The sequence below is a fragment of the Perognathus longimembris genome, chromosome 12, assembly GCF_023159225.1.
Source record: "Perognathus longimembris pacificus isolate PPM17 chromosome 12, ASM2315922v1, whole genome shotgun sequence".
In the NCBI taxonomy this organism is placed as follows: domain Eukaryota; kingdom Metazoa; phylum Chordata; class Mammalia; order Rodentia; family Heteromyidae; genus Perognathus; species Perognathus longimembris.
In genome coordinates, this window is record NC_063172.1 from 52,025,417 (window position 1) to 52,048,233 (window position 22,817).

General features: G+C 38.7%; 1 protein-coding gene across 2 annotated transcripts; it reads left to right on the top strand.

The window, feature by feature from the left end:
* The first annotated feature begins 295 nt into the window (after positions 1 to 295).
* Positions 296 to 22,200, top strand: Lactb2 (lactamase beta 2). Of its 2 annotated transcripts, none has more exons than XM_048358625.1 (7): positions 296 to 535; positions 7,728 to 7,891; positions 11,943 to 12,069; positions 16,053 to 16,231; positions 19,519 to 19,667; positions 21,287 to 21,394; positions 21,440 to 21,824. In XM_048358625.1, the coding sequence occupies exons 1-6, from the start codon at positions 414 to 416 to the stop codon at positions 21,374 to 21,376; spliced, it is 831 nt and encodes a 276-aa protein (XP_048214582.1). In that variant the 5' UTR covers positions 296 to 413; the 3' UTR covers positions 21,377 to 21,394; positions 21,440 to 21,824. The 2 variants fall into 2 exon arrangements, with proteins under 2 accessions (XP_048214582.1, XP_048214581.1); XM_048358624.1 differs by lacking the exon at positions 21,440 to 21,824 and adding an exon at positions 21,968 to 22,200 and having other exon boundaries at positions 297 to 535; positions 21,287 to 21,368.
* Positions 22,201 to 22,817: the final 617 nt, after the last annotated feature.

Sequence of the window (22,817 nt, forward strand, 5' to 3'; positions counted from 1 at the left end):
CCCTTCGAAGAGAGACGCAACTCAGGCCAAAGGCCAGGAAATTCTTTAAGGCAGGACGAACAACTCAGCGCCATCTCACGTGACATTTGGTCCCGCCTCCGGCCACAGGTTCCTAGTGCCTTCCCCCAAGCCTGTGGCCTCGTGTGACGTATGGCTCCAACCCTGACCCCGCCCCTAGGTCCCGCCCCCATTGCCCGCGGCCTCGCTTGAACTCTGGCCACGCCCTTCGGCCCAATCTCTCCCAAGGGGGGCCCTCGGTATCACGTGATGTCTGGCCCCGCCCTGGTTCCGCTGTTGTTCTCCGCCCTCAGGCTCGCGAGGTGTTAAGTGAACGCTGTCCCCGCCCACCGGGCTGCAGATGGGTTCCCGGCTCTCGCGGTTCGCCATTGGGTCGGCTGGCGGCTGAGGTGGAGATGGCTGTCACGCTGCAGAGCATCGAACGGCTGTCCAGTCGGGTGGTACGAGTGTTGGGCTGTAACCCAGGTCCCATGACCCTGCAGGGCACCAACACCTACCTGGTGGGGACCGGCTCCAGGTAAACGTCCCTGTCCCCCTCATTAGCCTCGTCCTCTGCACCTCGGAACTCGGGCCTGGACGACCTGCCGGGCAGCGCGGCGTGGGCTGCGGGGCGCTGGGGGCTCCGCGGCCCGGCCCGGCCCGGCCCGGCCTGCAGCCTTCCAGCGATCCCAGGGTCCCGGTAACTTAAGACACCACCTCGGTTTCCTCAGCCGAGGGGAAGTCATGAAGAAGAAAAAAAACAAACGTCCTGCTTGTGCAACCCGGCTCACTTCGCTTGTTGGTGTGTGAATCGCCCGGAATTGTTAAGCGGGAGAGCGCGTTTACCGCACCCAGCTCACTGCTCACTGAGTTTCCCCTGCGAATAACCAACTCTCCTCTACAAAACCAGTCGTTTGTTCTAAGGCCATTTCTTTATCTCTGCAGCAGGGGGCGAGATTTTCTTGATTCCAACATTTTAAGTGGGAAACCGGAAGGAGCAACCCGCAGCCAGTGGGAAAGAGGATCTGACTGTAACTGATTTTGCTCTTAGCTCATTGAATTTTCCTTTACAACCTTGACTATGTTTACACTTTTTCGTTAGATAGAATTTTAGAAGCAGCGGATAGAAGGGACTAGAAGCGTTTTATAAGGCCGGGAAGCAAAAGTTGAAATCCAGTGAAAACGAGGAAGGGTACCAGAACATTAGGTTGCCTCTGGACAGTAGGAGGTTAGAGAATGAAGCAGAAAAAATCCACACTTCTTAATAGTAGAGCCAGAAGCTGGGCCTCCCTCGGGCCACTAAATCCAGTCTTCAGTGTATCATCTTAAACTAACGCTAAATTTAGAGCCAAAGATGAATATTTGTCCTAAAGTCTCCTATTAGTATGGATCTCAAATTCAACACAACCTAGTTATCTTCAGTCTTAAAATAGATGATTTTGTTTCAAAACCATATGAAGACATTGGCTTGTATGTGAAGACCATGTTGTATAAAAAATACCTACTATATCTTTAAATACTAGACTCACTCTTGACATAACAAAATGTGCTAAAAGAGATTTTAAAATACCTGAAACTAATTGAAGAAAGTTAAGATTCATGATCTCCAATCTTAAGCTAGTAAACATTATTATTCATGGGACTGGATTCACTGCACTATTTAAACTGTGTCTCTATATAGTTAAACTAGGATAAGTCAATGAGCAGATAATACTACTCTACTGTAAAAGTTGAATAAAGAATATTAATTGGATCCAAGTCAAGTGTCCCAAGACAGTAGCCACTTTACAAAACAGATCTAAGAACACAAGTGACTTCTCTATCACTCTAAATCCATTTATTCTTAGCTTGCTGACTTTGGAACACCCCTCCTTGATTTGCTAATACTACACCAGGATATCCTCTTGGCTCTCCACCTGTTTTTTCTTTCATTTCTTTCATCTTTGTCTTTCATTTTTATTGTTGAGTTCCTTCCTCAAAATACAACCCACACCTCTCTTGTTTTTTTACTCTATTTATACTGTATTACCTCTTGTCTTCCTTAGATTTGCTGTTGTTAATTATTAACTCCCAAATTTACAGCTACAATTCAGACAAAAGCTAGACTTGATCTTCAGATTTTAAGGTGCTTTCTTAAATCTCATCACTCACAGGCCCATGGAACCACTTTTCCTAAAATGAACTCCTGGTCTTCTCTGCCCTCCTCCAGTGGTCCCTATTTTGGTAAACAGGACCATTCCCTTGATCCATTGATCAAAGAAAACATGCCTAAGTATCCTTCTGGACATTTCTTGTATCCTAGCACACATCCACCATTGTGAAGATCTCTTCCTGTCCACCATCACCCAGGCAAAGCCAGTTCAACTCTTGGATGAGCTTCTGTAATGACACCCCCCTCCCCAGTCTGTCTTCTATGAATCCACTTTTGTCACTTTTCAGATTGTTCCCTGATGCACAGCCAGGGTAGTGTTTTTAAATGAAAATTGAAAGGCTTTGCATATTCTGGCTCCTACTTGGCTCCCCAGGCTCATCTGAAATCTCACCCCAGGACCTCCTGTGAAGCCTCAGCTGAGTTGGTCATTTCTGTTTCAGGTCTTTCATGTACACTTCCTCCCACCTATCTCTTGCTTTTTTTTTTTTTTTTTGGCCAGTCCTGGGCCTTGGACTCAGGGCCTGAGCACTGTCCCTGGCTTCTTCCCGCTCAAGGCTAGCACTCTGCCACTTGAGCCACAGCGCCTCTTCTGGCCGTTTTCTGTATATGTGGTGCTGGGGAATCGAACCTAGGGCCTCGTGTATCCAAGGCAGGCACTCTTGCCACTAGGCTATATCCCCAGCCCCTATCTCTTGCTTCTTCACTAAGGCTCTCCTCACTCATCCTTTAAAGCTCATTTGAAATGGCATTTCCTCATGGAAGCTGTCTGTGGCTGCTCAATCAATATAAAACACTAACCTATCACTCCATACTTAACCATAAGAAAAGGGGTGTGCATGTGTGAGAAGCTTAATGTATTAATTGAAACTTACATGTCCCATTAAAGCATATGTGCAGTGTAGAGTTACTATATCTCTAACACCTAATCCAAAGGCTTATACTGCACAGATACTACAGTGAATATTTGCTTATATTTTCTTAGTTTTCATGACTATGATTATAGGACTTCTAGGTAACTGCAGTTTTGCCTGATATCCTTCCTCCCTCATTCTCACTAACCAGCCTATGTATGCCAAGTTCATTTCACTAAAGCATTAGTAGCACTCATGATACTTAGTATGTAGATGCTACTTGAGTATACATATGTACTAAGTATGTAGCTACACAGTAAGGAAGGATTTGAATCAACAAATGATAGCCCCAAATTCCTCCTCAAGAACCTCCAATAGCTTCAGTTTTAATCTTTCCTATCAAAATTGTAGAGCTAAGATTATATCTTACAATAAGGAATGAATTCCAATAACAGTCAAAACTGTATAGTACATAGATTTGAATCTACTCCATTTACTCACTTGAGTGAGATTGAACAAGATAGTTATTTCTCATATTCTGTACCAATACAATGAGGGTTCCATGAAAATTTACCAGAAAAGCAAATTCTAATGTATTGAAAATGTACAATCTAACTCTTCTGCTTTCCTCATAATATCTGTACAACACTGGGCTTTATATGCTCACCAAATATGCAATCATTTTGTAAGAATGAAGGCACATGGACAGAGACACTAGGTAATCACTATCAATATAAAGAAGTTAACGCCACTATTTCTGTTTGTGTAACATACTACTACTATGTGCCTACTATTTGCCAGGTACAAAATTAGGGTGAATAAATCAGCCATGAACCCGTACAGATTTATTTACATTCTTTTGAACCCTTTATGAGTATACCTTGCATTTGTAAATGGCTTCCTGACATAGGGATATTGTCTCTGACCATGAAGAAGAAAGTCAACCAACCCATGTAAAGATGACACTGTAATCCACTATTAACTACCCACAGATATTGCATATGGAATACCAATATTAGGAAGAAAGATAACTTATTTCTAGTACAGAGCTGAAGTTTTATTTATGCTTGCAGAATGACTCCAAGGGTTTATCTAAGGAGTGTCCTTCCTAGAGCCATTGCCTCCTGCTGGCTCTAAGGGGTCATTCAGTCTTTCTAGTCTAGTTTCTTATTCTATACAATATCTCTCTGGAATTGTGAAGGTTAAAATATATAATTATATTCCCAGTGGTTTTAATTACCGTATGAATGAAAAATATTATCTACATGACCTTGTCACTTTTCATATTTGCTGTAAACTCATTTTTTTAGGTTTAACTTCATCCCCACTCTAAGTAGACTGTTTATTATACAACTTGTAAATGTCTTATTATCTTCAACTTCAATGTCCTTTCTTTGCCAATCCCAACTTTGTTAAGCCAAGGCAGAAGCATTAGAAAATCTAAACGAAGAAGCCTGGGAACCACATTTAGTGCCTGCCAGAGGTCTGCTATTACTAAGATTTTGACCTGCAGCTGGGGATATGGCCTAGTGGCAAGAGTGCTTGCCTCTAATACATGAAGCCCTGGGTTCAATTCCCCAGCTCCACATATACAGAAAACTGCCAGAAGTTGTGCTGTGGCTCAAGTGGCAGAGTGCTAGTCTTGAGCAAAAAGAAGCCAGGGACAGTGCTCAGGCCCTGAGTCCAAGGCCCAGGACTGGCAAAAAAAAAAAAAAAAGATTTTGACCTGCAACATGCAGCACAGGCATTCTAAAAGATGTTTTCTGTGCTGTTAGATTTTAGCAAAGCTATGTATCCTGCTGATTTTGTCATGACTTGAATAGCATGATGTGGGTTTTACTTTAAAATACAAAAATTTTAAATTCAAAGTACTAAGAGGACTTTGTGGTGTGAAAAAAATTGAGAATTTGATCTGAAACATAAGATGACTCTTATTAAGGATCAGAGGACTAAAATAATCTGACTGATTGATATTGATTAAAGGACAGCAAGAATTTGGAGTAAATAAGCACCAAATAACCACACATTCATAGAAGCAGTCAAAATCTAGGATTGTGAGCTGCAAGGGTACTTTTTATATGGAAGTATTATATATTTTGTATGTTTCTAATTTAGCATGGCCAAAGGTACACAGGACCAAGTGGATTTATGAATATGATGGTTTCTAAATTCCTAGAATCAAACAAAGTTTTGCCCTCTGGGCCTCCTATTTGTAGAATGGTAGAGAGTATAAGATGACCAATAAGTAAATAAATGTATAAAAATATGTTACACTGCTATAAATTGCTGTGCAGGAAAAGCAAGGGAAGGGCTGGGAATATGGCCTAGTGGCAAGAGTGCTTGCCTCGTATACATGAAGCCCAGGGTTCGATTCCCCAGCACCACATATATAGAAAACGGCCAGAAGTGGTGCTGTGGCTCAAGTGGCAGAGTGCTAGCCTTGAGCAAAAAAGAAGCCAGGGACAATGCTCAGGCCCTGAGTCCAAGGCCCAGGACTGGCAAAAACAAAAACAAAAAACAAAAAAGCAAAGGAAGATGTCTAGAAATGCTATCAAAGTGCCCAATGACCCAAATCAAGCTCACTTGAGACTCCCCCTAGTGTTTGCTGATAAGACACCAAAATTCCACCTAAAATCCTCAGAATCATTGACTCTTTCATTTCCAATGATATTGATAATGCCTTGTAAACATTCTTTGAACTGTTGCAGTCCTTACATTTTTATTCAAGAGGACTTTATAATACTCCATTCTAGTTACCGTCTCCAGATAGTTCACTACTTCTGCAGCCCATTTACTACTATACAGAACTTAGGATATAGAGAGAGACCATCTTGCCATAAGGCTATCATACTCTTCCCCAAAGGAAAGCCAGTTTTGTTTTTTTTTTTGCTTTAAGTGATTCATAAAATCATTTAAAAATGTACATATTGCCGGGCGCCAGTGGGATCTGAGGACTATGGTTCAAAGCCAGCCCAAGCAGTAAAGTCCATGAGACTCTTACCTCCAATTATCCACCAGAAAACTGGAAGTGGTGCTATTGCTCCATTGGTAGAGCACTAGCCTTGAGCTGAAGAGCTCAGGGATAGCACTCAGGCCTCACAACTGACAAAAAAAAAAAAATCACATATAAATAGAATATGATGCCACATATTTTTATACGTTATATTGCATAATGTTCAAATTTGATGAAAGATTTTGACAATTCAAACATTTATCACTTATTTATGATGAAAACTTTCTAAATCTTTCTAGCTTTTTAAAAAATTTTTATTTTTTGTTGGTTATAGAGCTTGAATTCAAGTCTTGGTCACTGTCCCTGAGCTCTTTTGCTCAAGGCCAGTGATCTACCACTTTGAGCCACAGCTCCACTGTTTATAGTTTTTTTAATGTACAGTACATTATTGTTGTCTGTAGTCCCTCTATTGTACAGTAGCACACCAAAACTACTTGTTCCTATCTAACTTTAACAAGGCAGTTTGTTCTAATTAACTGTGAGTATCAGGGAAACAATCCATCTAATGTAAGATGGCCATCCAGTTATTTCCTGTCTGTGTACTCTATTTTAAGGCTTTGAAAAATGCCTTTTGTTACTTTCATTGTTTCTTTACCCCTTTCCACCATCCACTAGAAAGTAGGGTTTGGGTTTTTTTTGTGTGCTTTCAGGAAATAAAAGGCACATAATAGTCTATAAGCAATTACTAATGATTGAATGATAAATGAATCATACTTCAAGTCTAATCCTAGCCTAAATTAGTGAGGTATTACTGTGAAACATCATGAATTAAGCTCATGAGCTGGTTCTTGAGGAAAATACGGATTTCTTTTGTTCAGGAAAACAAATGCCAGCACATAAAGGCTCACAACTAGAAGAGAATATATATATATATATATGCATATATATACATATACATATCACTAATATTTTGTCTAATTAAAAAATTCAATAAGTAAAAACTCCCTGATTCCCCAAACTTCCCTCCATCCTTACAACATATAGGGCACAAATGTAAAACTTCAGTGTTAGATTAGGTAACTAATGCCCAAAATTGTTTCATTAGGGATGCTATTAAATTGTTTTATATCTATGATATATTTGAAGAATTTGTAAAAGTTCTACAATTCTGACATCAGCTGCTATTTATTTGTGGAATAACAGTGGACAAATCACTTTATCTGTAAATTTAATAATGAAATGCCTGTCTTAAACCGTTGTCATGAACAGTAAGAATAGCGTTTTAGTAGCTCTTTCAGGTATTCAAGGTTACTATTGTTATTTTATGCAGATTTACATTTAGCTGTTGTTTGTCTCAAATAATTTTCTTTGTTGTTTTTGTTGTTGTTGTTGTTGTTGCCAGTCCTGGGGTTTGAACTCAGGGCCCAAGCACTCTCCCTGAGCTTCTTTTGCTCAAAGCTAGAACTCTTACCACTTGAGCCGCAGCTCCACTTCCAGCTTTTACTGTTTATGTGATACTGAGGAATCAAACCCAGGTCTTCATGCATACTAAGCAAGCACTGTACCACTAAGCCACATGCCCAGCCCTCAAAGAACTTTTCTTGTAGCGAGATTCTTTTAGTTAAGGTAAAGTCAAATATAACTAGTTGCCAATCATGTTGAAAACAAAGCAGTTTGTATGGTTTCTTAAATTTGAATATAAACTTTCTGGGTACGAAATGTGCTAGTATTAACTCTGTGTTTCAGTTGGGATTATCTCCCATTTAATTTTCAGGAGAATCCTCATTGACACTGGAGAACCCTCAATTCCAGAATATATCAGCAGTTTAAAGCAAGCTCTGGCTGAACTTAACACAACAATCCAGGAGATCCTAGTGACTCACTGGCATAAGGATCATTCTGGAGGCATAGAAGATATTTGTAAAGACATCAAAAATGGTAAACTGAAACTATTAAGCACATTGGGGAAAGCCTGTCTTTGGAGAATGATTTATAATTTAAGCAAACAATAAACTATTACTAAGTAGCTTGTATTTAAATGGTACTTTCAGAAATTGGTAAGATTTGAGTACTATCTTTACTTTTAATAAAAGAGAAATAGAAAAGATTCTTTAACCTACCTTCATACACTTAGATTCTTTCATTCATTAAGATGACTGCTGCATGTCAAGTATTGTTCTTGGCACAAAAGATTTATCAGTGAGCAAAAGACTGCTCTGGTGAAACTTTTATTGTACAAGGGAAGTGTTTGCCAAAGCAACTCGTAATCTCTCAGCCTGACTTTTCCTACTCTAATTAGTATGTACTAGGTTTTATGAGTTAAAACACTACTCCGAGGATTCTTAATTAGTTTTATCACTTTGGTCAACTGTCTTTGACATGTAAGTCAATTTTGAAGATTTAAATGTATATGGTTCACTTTTTTCTTTCATAAATCAACTTTGCTGACCTTTAAATTACATACATATAGCATGTCCCTTTTAAGCAGAGATTGGTACATTTTAACAAATGTGAGTACCTACACAGCCATACAACACTTTGAGCACCTACAAAGAGACCCCCTCTCCCACTTTTGCATACATTCCTCCCTGGCCTCTCAACCACTGACCTGCATTCACTGTATGATACCTTTGCCTGTTGGAGAGCTATACATAGTAGAAGAATACATAGTCACTCTCATTCTTTGCTTTCTGTTGTCATGGAACATAATGACTGATATATGGAACATGGGCTGTAATTTTACTAGGTATGGTAAGTATAAAGGCCCAGGCTGCTTGTGTATTCTGCTTTGGTTTGGTTCCGAATAAATCTTGTAAAAAATATTTTGCAATATATTATAAATATAAAATATGGTTTACATTATGTTATCTCTGATAATGAGGTATCATTTTTGCAACTGAAGTTGAGTCTCTGCCACATACTTCACAGCTGAAACAAAGGAATCAAATATCCACATTTATGCTATCCAATTAAGATTTTGTATATGTATATGTGTGCGCTGGTCCTGGGCCTTGAACTCAGAGCCTAGGCACCATCCCTGAGCTTTCTTGCACAAGGCTAGTTCTCAACCACTTCAGCCACAGCTCCCCTTCTGGCTTTTTTAGTACTTAGTTGGAAATAAGAGTCTCATGTACCTTCCTGCCCAGGCTGGCTTTCAAATGCAATTCTCAGATCTAATTGAGTAGCTAGGCTTATAGGTATAAACCACCGGTGTAAGATATATTTTTAATTAGAAATTATTACTCACCGGGCTGGGACTATGGCCTAGTGGTAGAGTACTTGCCTTACATACATGAAGCCCTGGGTTCGATTCCCCAGTACCACATATATAGAAAATGGCCAGAAGTGGTGCTGTGGCTCAAGTGGCAGAGTGCTAGCCTTGAGCAAAAAGGAAGCCAGGGACAGTGGTCTCAGGCCCTGAGTCAAAGCCCCAGGACTGGCCAAAAAAAAAAAAATTATTACTCACCAACAATATCACATTTGTATCAGCTTAAATGATTAGCATGTTACAAGCCACCATTTAGACCTTTAACAGATAGCTTAGGGTGTATTCCTGTTAAGATAATTATGACAGAGACAGAAAATAGATATAGTTGCTAGAATCTGGGAAGAAATGAACAGGAAGTAGTTACCATGGGGCTCAGGATTTCTTTGTGAGTCTTTAAAAATTAGATAGCAGTGATAGTTATACAATTCTTGATCCTAGTAAAAGTCTACTCATACACATAAAAGGCACAATTGTACTATAGTATACACTTGCTTCTAGCATACCATTCTCTATTCTTCCTCTAGAAGGCTGTTATAAATAGACTATTTGTTTTTATCTGTGTTTACACATAATTTTGAAAAGTGACACAAAGTTATAGTATGACATTGTCTTGTGATTCTGAGGTAATGGTGATTGGTTTTGGTTTTGATATTTTTGAGGATGGGTCTCCCTGCATAGTCCAGGCTGGCCTGGAACTTGTGATCTTCCTTCAACAACCCCCCATGTACTGGAATGATAGACCCTAAAAGACAAAATTATTTTGATTAAAAGCATTAAAGCCTCACCATCCTAATCGGTTGTATAATGTTAGTTCCCAGAGAAACATTGTTTTTCCTTCACTCCCCAAGATACAAAATAATAGAGTTTGAGGTTGGAAGGGAAAAGTTCTGTTTGCTCTTGTTTTATATTCTTTTTTTGTTTGTTTGTTTTATATTCTTATTTCAATATTTTTATCTTCTTTGCCTTGTTAGGCTGATCCCTATGCCTTCTCAGTTCTAATTCAGGATGTCGTTTTTTTCTCCCTGTATGTTTCTAGTGCTGTCACCGTAGCGCTAATATTCATTATCTTCTAGGCAAGTCATTACAGTTGCTACCTCCTGGTTCTGTCTGATTCTCCAGCTCCAATGTCTCCATTTACAGCTGCCATATTGAACCTGTTAACACCTTCTCACTGCTTTTGAAAAGTGTGTAATGCATTCTACACATCAGTTGAAACCACTTTGCAGAGCTACTTTAAAATACTAAAAAATAAAATTAAAATATTAAATAAATTTAGTTTTTAAAAGTATGTAATGGCTACAACAGGAAATGTATAAATTCCACTATTCTGTAAAACACAATCAAGGCCTCCATGACCTGAACTCATCTTGCCTATCCAACAGTATTTTGCATTAGACAAGTTGGGATCACCAACATTGCCACACTTTCAGCAAGCTCATCCTCATGCCCTTACTAATGCTATTCCTCCCATGACTTTCTCTACACCCTCACCTATCCCGCTCATCATGTAAATCATACCACAGTTTCTTTCATTTCTGAATCCTTTCCCATTTCTCCTTTTTCTGAACTGTTCCTTTTATTAGCTGAATTGTCCTTTTAGTGTTTGGGAGACAGTACTGAATGTAGCATCTGTTCCCTATAAGTTAATTACCTTTCCCCAATTATAGCAGTTCTTAAGTTCATGTATTTATTCACTGTACATATTAGGTTGGTTAGATAATCAACTGAGTTTTTTTTTTGGTTAAGTAATGGATTTTCTTATCTGTGAGGATATTTAAAGGTCTGACATCTCATTTTCAGATTTGGGGCTCCAAATAGCAAGCTGTATGGTAATTTCATTAGCTACTATCATGACTTTTTGATTCCTAGTCAGAAAGAAATATACAGTTCAAATAACTGCCTCTTCAATACCCATCCTGATGTCAGAGCTCACTGAGATTATTAAGAACTCCTTTCAGACATTTACACAAAGGTAAATGACTAAAAATGTCACAAAGACTTACGTAGACCTAAAGGGTCATGAGAGTTGTTGTTGTTGATTTTTGCCAGTCCTGGGCCTTAGACTCGGGACCTAAGCGCTGTCCCTGGCTTCTCTTTGCTCAAGGCTAGCACTCTGCCATTTGAGCCATAGCACCACTTCTGGCCGTTTTCTATACATGTGGTGCTGGGGGAATCGAACCCAGGGCTTCATGTATACGAGTCAAGCACTCCTGCCACTAGGCCATGTTCCTAGCCCCTCATAAGACAATTTTTTAAAAATTAATAAAAAAAAAACAACTTTGTTGAGAACTCCAGGAAATTGGGAAATAAAGCTTTGTTGAAATATAAGAAAATACATTCCAGTGGCTGGGAATATTGCCTAGTGGCAAGAGTGCTTGCCTCCTATACATGAAGCCCTGGGTTCGATTTCCCAGCACCACATGTATAGAAAACGGCCAGAAGTGGCGCTGTGGCTCAAGTGACAGAGTGCTAGCCTTGAGCAAAAAGAAGCCAGGGACAGTGGTCAGGCCCTGAGTCCAAGGCCCAGGACTGGCAAAAACAAAAAACAAAGAAAATACATTCCAGAGATAAGCTCTTATAATTAATCCATTTTTTGTTATCTTCATGTTAATATTTTATGTACCTGTTTGTAATATTTTAATCACATGTTTGTATACTGAACTCTTTACAGGTTGACTCATTTATAGTATGTCTTAATATATTTACATATTTTGTAACTAGACACTACCTATTGCATCAAAAAACTTCCACGGAATCCTCAGAAAGAAGAAATTATAGGAAATGGAGAGCAACAGTATATTTATCTGAAGGATGGAGCTGTGATTCAGACCGAAGGAGCTACTCTAAAGTAAGTTAATGTTCTCGGGGGATGGTAAGTATTCTGTGCATCTGTGTGATAAAAAAGCAGGAAAGACAAACAGAGGTATATTTTCCTATGTGCAAATACTTACAGAAAGATAAAAAAGAAATCTGATAACATTAAGTACTCCAGGGAGAGAAAATTCATTGCCTGAGAAACCAAAAAAGGGAAGATTGTTTTCATCCCCTTTTTGATTGTTTGAATTGTTGTGGATTTTTTTTTTGTACCAGGTTTTGAACTCAGGTCCTCAACTTGCTTAGCTCTCTCTCATTATTTTTAATATTTTATACCACCTTTTAGCTGTACAAAGGAAGTGCCATTCAACAAAGCAGTTTATGAACAGAATGCATCTTGATCAATGTCACCCCTTGCAACATTCTCCCCTTGCTCATCTTTCTCGCTCATGACTGGCTTTCTACTATTGAGCCCAGCATCTAATCCCTGAATCCTAGCTTTTTTTTTTTTTACATAGTAAAATTTAAATTTAAAAACAGCATTTCCACTGGGTACCAGTAGCTCACACCTGTCTATCTACTTAAGAGGCTGCAATCTGAAGATCCCAGTTCAAAGGTAGCCCAGGAAAAAAATCTGAGAAATTCTTATCCTCAACTAAGTAGCAAAAAAGCTGGAAGTGAAGGTATGGCTCAAGTGGTAGAGTACCACCCCTGAGTGAAAATAGCTAGCCAAGTGAGAGTGCAACGCCCTGAGTTCAAGCCCCAGTAATAGTGCACATGAGTACATACACAAGCACACACACACACACACACACACACTTATTTTTCCTTTGAGAGTATGTTAGGGAACATACCTATGTTTCACTTTAGGGCTTTCCCTTGTTCTCGCTTTGAAAGATGACCCATACTTAGAGTAAATACAAGGCCGGACTCATACCCCTCATGACCTCTGAGTGGGGTTCAGAAATGTACTTCAAATTCAGTTATTTTAAAACTAAACTAATTACATACAGTTCTCTATGCTATTCATGCTTTCTCATCTCAGAATACCTCCTTTGCCCTGTGCTTAAGACTCTACTTATTCTAAGAAAAACATTTCAGGATTACCCTTAACCTTTAACTGTTCTTTGCCTTTACTACACACACACACACACACACACACACACACACACACACACACACCCTGATCAGGTTAGTTTTTGCTTCTGAAATATTGGTAGGTAAACACACACACACACTTATTTTTCCTTTGAGAGTGTGTTAGGGAACATACCTGTGTTTCACTTTAGGGCTTTCTCTTGTTCTCGCTTTGAAAGATGACCCATACTTAGAGTAAATACAAGGCCGGACTCATACCCCTCATGACCTCTGAGTGGGGTTCAGAAATGTACTTCAAATTCAGTTATTTTAAAACTAAACTAATTACATACAGTTCTCTATGCTATTCATGCTTTCTCATCTCAGAATACCTCCTTTGCCCTGTGCTTAAGACTCTACTTATTCTTCTAAGATCAGGATTACCCTTAACCTTTAACTGTTCTTTGCCTTTAACACACACACACACACACACACACACACACACACACACCCTGATCAGGTTTTTGTTTCTGAAATATTGGTAGGTGCTGTCACACACACACACACACACACACACACACACACACACACACACACACACACACACACACACACACACACACACACACACACACACACACACACACACACACACACACACACTGATCAGGTTAGTTTTTGTTTCTGAAATATTGGTAGGTGCTGTCACACACACACACACACACACACACCCTGATCAGGTTGGTTTTTGCTTCTGAAATATTGGTTGGTGCTGTTCCCTCTTCACATTCACCACTATTAGTTACTTGTCACTTTCCTGCCTCTGGCTCTCCACTTCCCAGTTTACCCCTCATATACTTTACTACTTGAAAACTTCGATGAGCTTATTGCCTATGTGGTACTTATTCTCGCAGTTCACAATTGTGCTACATTGTGGTCTCACCCTTCTTTTTTTGTCTTAACTGGTGCCACTCCCTCATAAACACAACCCCTTTGTCTATGTGCAAATAATCTAGACATGGGTTTGTTCAAATCTTCCCCTTTACTAGGAAGACACTTCTTCTTTTCTTATTCTTCATATGCACATTTTACATGTTAATGACTTCGAGAAACCTTTCTGGGCTGAATTAACTGCTCCCCATCTCCAGCTCTCATGTAATTTATGTTAATTCATTAAAGCCCTTATTAAGTTGTATTATAGTTCCTATGTATGTGGGTTGATATCTCCTTCAAAGGTAATCAGCTCCTTACATTCACAGTTGTAGCTAATACTTGTTGCCATAGCAAACCAACCTGGAAGTAGGCAATGGCTTAACAAGGAATAAATGTATCTCAAACTCACAGAAAGTCCACAGAAGGTTCCTGAATAGCCAGGGGCTGTCAAGATGTTTGATAGGATAGAGACTGAGGTTCCTTCCGTCTCATGATTCCACAGATACCTGCACTTGGCTTTGAGGGTTGCCGTGCTCATCTTAGTCAATCCAGCAAGTAGAAATGAACATGACAGGCAAACCCTTCTTTTGCATTAGCTGTCAATTCATCTGTGGGTCGCTTTAACTATAGAATTAGAAAATACAATTTCGTACCACCTCCAGGAAAAAGAAGATATACCTTTGGTGACTAGCTTACTGTTCTCCAGCACAGGCTGGTGCCAGTGCATCTTTAAATCTTCAGTCTCTGGCAGATAGCAGGTGCTGAATATTTATGCTACAAGTAGTAAATATCTAATGAAGCAAGTAGATGAACAGTGAAATAAGAAAGGGACAGTGAAGTAATGGGGTACCCATGTTCCCTCAAATCAATACCCTCTTTTTTCTACCATGCCAGTTATTTTAAGTATTCTTGACAGTACTACATTTCCTCATAGCATGCCAGTCATAGGCCAAGTGAGCAAGAGAGGGAGATACAGACAGCAGCCAGGAAATCATTGAGTATTCTATCTTAAAGTTTGGGAATCACAGTACTGACTTATTATAGTTTTCTGTACCTATTTTTTGCTGATTCAGAATTTCTAGCCCTTGCTGGGTATCAGTGAGTCAGGCCTATCGTCCTAGTTACTCAGAACTCTGAGACCAAAGAAATCTCATAGTCCAATGCCTTCCTGGGGGAAAAAAGTCCAAGAGATTCCATATCCATTTAACCAACAAAATTCCAGACTGGGCTGGGGATATGGCCTAGTGGCAAGAGTGCTTGCCTTGTATACATGAAGCCTTGGGTTCAATTCCCCAGTACCACATATACAGAAAACGGCCAGAAGTGGCGCTGTGGCTCAAGTGGCAGAGTGCTAGCCTTGAGCAAAAAGAAGCCAGGGACAGTGCTCAGGCCCTGAGTCCAAGCTCCAGGACCGGCAAAAAAAAAAAAAAAAAAAAAAAATTCCAGACTGGCCACGTGCTGGTGGCTCACAAATCCTAGCTATTCAGAAGGCTGAGATCTGAAGATTGTGGTTCAAAGCCAGCCCAGGCAAAAAGTCCATGAGACTCTTATCTCCAACCAGACAACTGGAAGTGGCACTGTGGCTCAAGTGGTAGAACACTAGCCTTGATCTGAAGAGCTCAGAGACAGCTCTCAGGCCCAGAGTTCAAGCCCCAGGACTGACAAAAAAAAAAATTCCAGACTAGAGGCAAGGCTCAAGTGGTAGAGTACTATCTCTGAGTAATGGAAATGATTGCTGATTTTTATCTCTTTACTGTTTTCCAAATATGTTGTCATATATTGTGCTTATAAATAAAAGGTGATAAAGTGTTAAATCTGCACTTAACAGATCTAATTTAATGAAGAAAATGGGGCACAACCAAAAAGGAGCTTAATGCAACATTATTTGTTGATATCTTGTCCAAAAATAAGGATGAGGAATAACTTATTCTTCAACATTTGCTCTCCATGAAGCACCTGTATATGTTATTTTGATTTTTAATTATTTGAGCTTTTTTTTCCAACCAGAGTTATCTCTACACCTGGCCATACTGATGATCACATGGCTCTCCTCTTGGAGGAAGAAAATGCCATCTTTTCTGGAGATTGTATTCTTGGGGAAGGAACAACTATATTCGAAGACCTCTATGATTATATGAACTCCCTAAAAACATTACTGAAACTCAAAGCTGCTATTATATATCCAGGTGGGTAAGTTTTTTGATCTGGCAAGCAAATTTTTGTCAAAATCTAAAATTCATACATGTATATGAAGTATTTTGATCATATTTACCTACAATCCTCCTCACCCTTTTCTTCTGCCCACTAGTGCTGTGGGGAGAGAAAGGGATAAAATTCACTTCCTGTTAGTCACCCTTCTCTTTGTTAGGTTAGTTTTTGTTTGTTTTTAATGTAGATTACATATGTGAGAGAAAATATACATTATTAGCCTTTCTGAGTCTGACTTCTTTCACTTCACGTGAGGATCTCCCATTCCACTTATTTTCCTGTACATGATAATGATTTGTTACTTCTTTATAGCTGAGTAAAAGCTCCATGGTATAGATAAATAGACAGATAGATAGATATCTTCTTTATACACTTATCTGTTTATGAGTAAGCTGATTCCATAACTTTGATGATGAGAATATTGCTAAAATAAACATGGATGTCCAGGTATATCTATTATATACTGACTTTGATCCCTCCAAGTGTATACAAAGGAGTGGGCATAGGTAGATTAATGTTCTGTTTTTACTTCTTGAGGACCCTTTATATTGTTTACCATAGTTGCTAGACTAATTCATATTCCCACCAACAGTACATAAGGGTTCCTTGTTGCATATACAGCCTCACCAGCATTTCTTGTTTTTATTGTTGTTGTTGCTGTTTATATGCCTGATGATAGCCATTCTGAGTGGGATGAGATAGAAACTCATATAATTTTTATTTGCATTCTCTTGAGAAGCATCCCTTCTTTGCAGTTAATTTAAAGAGAAAGCCAGCAGTTGATGATAACCTTAGAGTTCGTGTCAATGTCTACACACCTAAACACAAAAATAAGCTTGCATTGAAACAAGAAAACATTTTTCCTTTTTGGCGGTGGGAGGTGGTTGGCAAGGTGGTTACTGGGGATTGAACTCAGGGTCTTACAGAAATTGCTAGGCAAGGCAAGCATTCTACTACTTGAACCCCACCCAGATCCAGGAACTTGGAACAAAAGCTACTGTCATTTTAGTTAACTTGATTTCTGTTGTGAACCATATTTTAGCTGTGCCACCTCGGCCAACAGTTGACCTCTAAACTTTAGTTTCTTAACAATATTGAAATATCAGTAGTTTCCATAGCAACTGTAAAATAGTATATTTATTTCCATCCTCTAGAAAAAGAACCCTGTTGTTTGTATCTCAGATAGCACTCACTGCTCTATAATATGAATCCCCCTCCGTCTTACAAACTAAGAAAGAAACAGCACCCAGAGAGAAGCCCCAGAAGGAAAAGAGACAAGGTTACTTAATTTTCTAAGTTCATTTATCTTGCTTCTAACTGAACAGCTAAGGAAAGATCTGACAGTACAGATCAATATACTTAGATTCTCTCATGAATTCTGACTACTCAGGGAATAGGAAACCCACAGTGGAACTAAGCATTTAGATTAATACCAAGCTGTAAAGACTTAGGTGTTTATAGCTCTTTTAGAGAAGAGAAGAAATAGAAGAGACACATGGAACAGTCACATTCAAACTAGGCCAATAAGAAGCTGCTTGCAGAAGATCCTTAAAAATGTTTGAATTCAGTAAACTGGCATTTTATTAACACAGAGGTTGTTCATATGTAAATTATGTTCTGTAATCATAGCTACCATGCATTAAACCTGCTACTCAGCAGGTACTGCGTGAAGGCCTTTGCATCTGTCATGCTTACAACAACCCTAATGAAGTAGATAGTGATGTCCTCATTATACAGCTGAAGAAACTTTGAGAGATACACAAACTTCCCTTACAGAGCTAATAATTAATTAGCTAATTGTCCATATCTACCCAAAGCCATTGTTCTTTTTTCTTTTCTTTGTTTTTCTTTTCTTTTCTTTTTCGGTACTGGGGATAGGCAAGTGCTTTGCCACTGAGCTACATCCCCCAGTGTTCTCTATGTGAGAATAGGTTAGCCTGCTTCAGGACATTTTGTTCTCAGATATTTGAAACATACCTTTTCTAGGCATTTATAATATATTGATTTGTATGATCATGAAGTGTAAGTGAATTTCCATATAATTTAATCAGAGTTGTAAAAATCTCTGAATTAGTAGCCTACATTCTTAATGTTCTACTATGGGTCTTGTGAGAATTTTCTTATTGTGTGCCACCCTTGAGGGCTTAGGTGCTGTCCTTAGTTATTTTGCTCAAGGATAGTGCTTTACCACTTGAGCCACAGCTCTACTTCTAGTTATTTGGTGATAAATTAGAGATAAGAGTCTCACAGGCTTTCATGCCTAGGCTGGCTTTGAACTGCAGTCCTCAGATCTCAGCCACTTGAGTAGCTAGGATTACTGGTATGAGCCACTGGCACCCCTGCTATAATGGCTTTTCTGCTATAATGAATAGCTATGATCATCCAGTGTAAAATGATATCAGGCTCACAGTATCTGCACTTGGTTTCAATAAATGCAAGTACCATATTTTCTTAAATAGTAACTAAGATTACAGGCATAAGCCAGCAGTGCCCACCATCCATCTTGTGAATTCTTAATGGATCTTAGTCACTTACATAAAACTGCTTTTACATTTCCACCATTAAGTCTTTTACGAGAAAATTTGACCATTGTCATTAAAAGAAAACGGAATGGCTACAAACTAAGTCAGAATCCTAGGTTTATCCATTAATAGCTGTGTGACTTTGGGAAGGTCATCTACCCTCCTCGTGCCTCAGTGTGCTATAAAAAGGAGATAATCCTACCAACTTCATGGGACTCTTGTAAGCACACTGTACATTAAGCATGTAATACCCGGGCTGGGAATATGGCCTAGTGGCAAGAGTGCTTGCCTCGTATACATGAGGCCCTGGGTTCGATTCCTCAGCACCACATATACAGAAAATGGCCCGAAGTGGCACTGTGGCTCAAGTGGCAGAGTGCTAGCCTTGAGCAAAAAAGAAGCCAGGGACAGTGCTCAGGCCCTGAGTTCACGGCCTAGGACTGGCCAAAAAAAAAAAAAAAAGCATATAACACTTTACATACCTACTTTTTTATACCTATTATTATATTATAGTTGCTGTTTTTATCATGTCTTTTTATATAAATTTTGTATCATTTCAAAGTTTTTGGTATTGTACATAATTTTCATTTTATTTTTATGTAAAATCTCTTATAGCAAGTAATGAATATTTGTATGCTTAGTGCACTTATTCTATGAGTTATTTTTAAAGAGAGTGAATTGACTTTGAGTTTACTTAATAATTTTGTTTGTTTGAGGTAATTTTTGTAATTATTTTAATTCAGGACATGGCCCAGTAATCCGTGATGCCGAAGCTAAAATTCTGCAGTATATTTCTCACAGGAATATTCGAGAAGAGCAAATTCTCACATTATTTCGTGATAACTTTGAAAAATCATTTACAGTTATGGACATAGTAAAAATTATATACAAGGTAATTTGCCATTACTTACACATAACCACAGATTTATTCAAACAATCTATATAATAGATCTTACATGATAAACCTACCATACCCTGTCAGACTAAGTCTATGAATTTTATAAGCAGTGCTTTTGTAAGTAATGCTACTTATTGAGAATTGACACCAGCAATTTCACTTTATATAATACCAAAGTGTTGTACAATAGCATCCACCTCCTCCCAAAAAACAAAGCTAGAAAACAAAGCTAGCCATCATTCAGGCTTCAAACTGCAATCCCCAGATCTCAGCCTCCTAAGTAACCACCAGCACCACACTGATTCTGTCTGTAGTAATTTGCCAATCTTGGCAAAAGGTTTTCAAGAAGTTAAGAAATAGAGGGAGTGGATTTATTCAAGAAGTTTGGTATCAGGACTACAATCCCAATTTAATGGATAAAAGAAACATTTGCTGGGCTGGGGATATGGCCTAGTGGCAAGAGTGCTTGCCTCTTATACATGAGGCCCTGGGTTCAATTCCCCAGGACCACATATACAAGAAATGGCCAGAAGTGGTGCTGTGGCTCAAGTGGCAGAGTGCTAGCCTTGAGCAAAAAGAAGCCAGGGACAGTTCTCAGGCACTGAGTCCAGGCCCTAGGACTGGCCAAAAAAAAAAAAAAAAAAAGAAAAGAAACATTGGCTGTGTTTTTTAATCCAGATAAAAGTTGCCAGGGGAGTGGTGCTGTGGCTCAAGTGGTAGAGTACCAGCCTTGAGCACAAAGAAACTGAGGGATGCCAAGGCACTGAATTCCAAAAGTTGCCAGGGGAGTGGTGCTGTGGCTCAAGTGGTAGAGTACCAGCCTTGAGCACAAAGAAACTGAGGGATGCCAAGGCACTGAATTCCAGCCCCATGACCGAGGAAGGAAGGAAGGAAGGAAGGAAGGAAGGAAGGAAGGAAGGAAGGAAGGAAGGAAGGAAGGAAGGAAGGAAGGAAGGAAGGAAGGAAGGAAGGAAGGAAGGAAGGAAGGAAGGAAGGAAGGAAGGAAGGAAGGAAGGAAGGAAGGAAGGAAGGAAGGAAGGAAGGAAGGAAGGAAGGAAGGAAGGAAGGAAGGAAGGAAGGAAGGAAGGAAGTTGAAGTGGAGCGGTGGCTCAAAGTGGTAGAACATTATTAGCCTTGAGCAAAAGAGCTCCATGTTAGTACCCAGGGCCCGAGTTCAAGGCCCATGACCAAAAAAAGAAAGAAAAGTTTTCAGTACTTCATTATTGTTTTAGTAAAAGTAAAGGAAACCATGTCTTATATTGTATACAGATATTATCAAGTACCTTGAATATTAATATGTTTATTACTTCATCTGTAAGTATTAAGTAAGTCCTATTGTGTGCCATTATGCTGAACACTGGGGATTCATTAGTAAAATAGCTACTCCTGTCATTTTTTTGTGACACTTAGTCTACTATATCTGTAAGAATGTAGTGTCTTAAAGTAAAACCATGTACAAAGTGAAATCTTTTACTTTGTTACTATTTTTAAATGTTGTTTAGATTGAACTCTTTATATTTTGTATATATTTTGTTTTCCTTTAAAGCTTTCAAAAACTTAGTGTTCTTTAAAAAGAATAAAAAAATTGTCTTTTACCTTTATTATTCTTTTAGAATACTCCTGAGCATTTGCATCAAATGGCTGAACGTAATCTCTTGCTTCATTTGAAAAAACTAGAAAAAGATGGAAAAATATGTAAGTGAACTTCTAAATTTGAATTCTTTCACTATTAGCATGTAAAATGTTTTTACAACTGCACTACTTTTCTATATGGAAAAAACAGCACCAATCAGAGTTCACTCTGGTTGGTTGGAGAGACAGGTTCTAGGAAGGTTGGCAGCACCAGGCTAATTGGCAATGAGTTGAAACCAAAAGCTCCCACAGGAATCAGAACACCATGTAGGGCTCCAGGGTCCACCACCATAAGGACAGCCAAAGGTGTGTATCACGAGGAAGAACCTTACCTGTGGAAGATTTGGAAATAAGCACTGGTTTTATGTAAGTTCTAGTAAAGTTAATGAAGTCAATACACTGAAGTAGTAATTCCTGTAATTTACTAGTGTTGGATTAATTGGTCAAAATCAGTAATTTTTATGAAAGTTTAGTCCGTAAAATCAAAAAGTTCTTCAAAGCTTGAATTTTGTCTAGAAGCCTCAGCTTTTCTAATAAAAATATAAAAAAAACCTTTGTTAAGTCAAAAACACATTTTTAATGTATGCTTTTTCTAACTTAAGAGACAGTGAAAATCAGATGATCGACTTACCTATTGTTTTTATCTGTTTTTCTTTCTATAGTTAGCAACACGGATCCTGACAAGAAATGGAGATCTGTACTTTAGTTTCAGATTAATGAAAGTTTGGTTCTGTTTTGATTTAAGAGCATGATACACTTTTAACCTATGAATTATTTACAGAGAATATAGAATGTAGAACTCTGAAAATAATCTTCGATATACTTCAAGATAATACCATAGGAGAGGGACAGAATGGAGGGGCAAAGGGTGAACAAATGCAGCTAATGGTATTCACTGGACAATATGTTGAAAATAAAATACATAACTCCTGAGGAGGGGAGAGTGGGAGAGAAAACCTGGGAAAGAGCAAGGGAAGAGGTGATATTGTCCAAAAAGAAATGCACTTATTACCTGACTTATGTAACTGTAACCCCTCTGTACATCACCTTTATAGTATATTTTTAAAAATTTAAGGACAAGGCAATACGTGTTCTGAATGTATAAATTTCATTATACATCTTGGATATAAGTTATTTAAGCGTGGTCTTACATTTTACCAAGAAATCAGAATCCAACAGATCAACTTTCTATGAATTAAGTAAAATGGTTACTTTAAAAATAATAAAGTTTACTTAATGGGAACCACATATTACTCTTGGAGATTAGTTCTCTATTACTGGTGGTAAGAAATGCTGTTTTGTCTGCTGCTTCAGGTAACAGCACAGACTTCTACATATTCCTTCCTTTTCTTCAATCCTTGTCTATGTCTGCCGGCTTTAGTTTCATGTTCCCATCAACTGCATCATGATTAAGTAATAGTTCAGTGGGTCTGGATTATGTTGTACCCTCTAAACAATCCATGCAAATCAATTTTTGTGAGTGAAAAACATTAAATCATCACCTGAAAATAT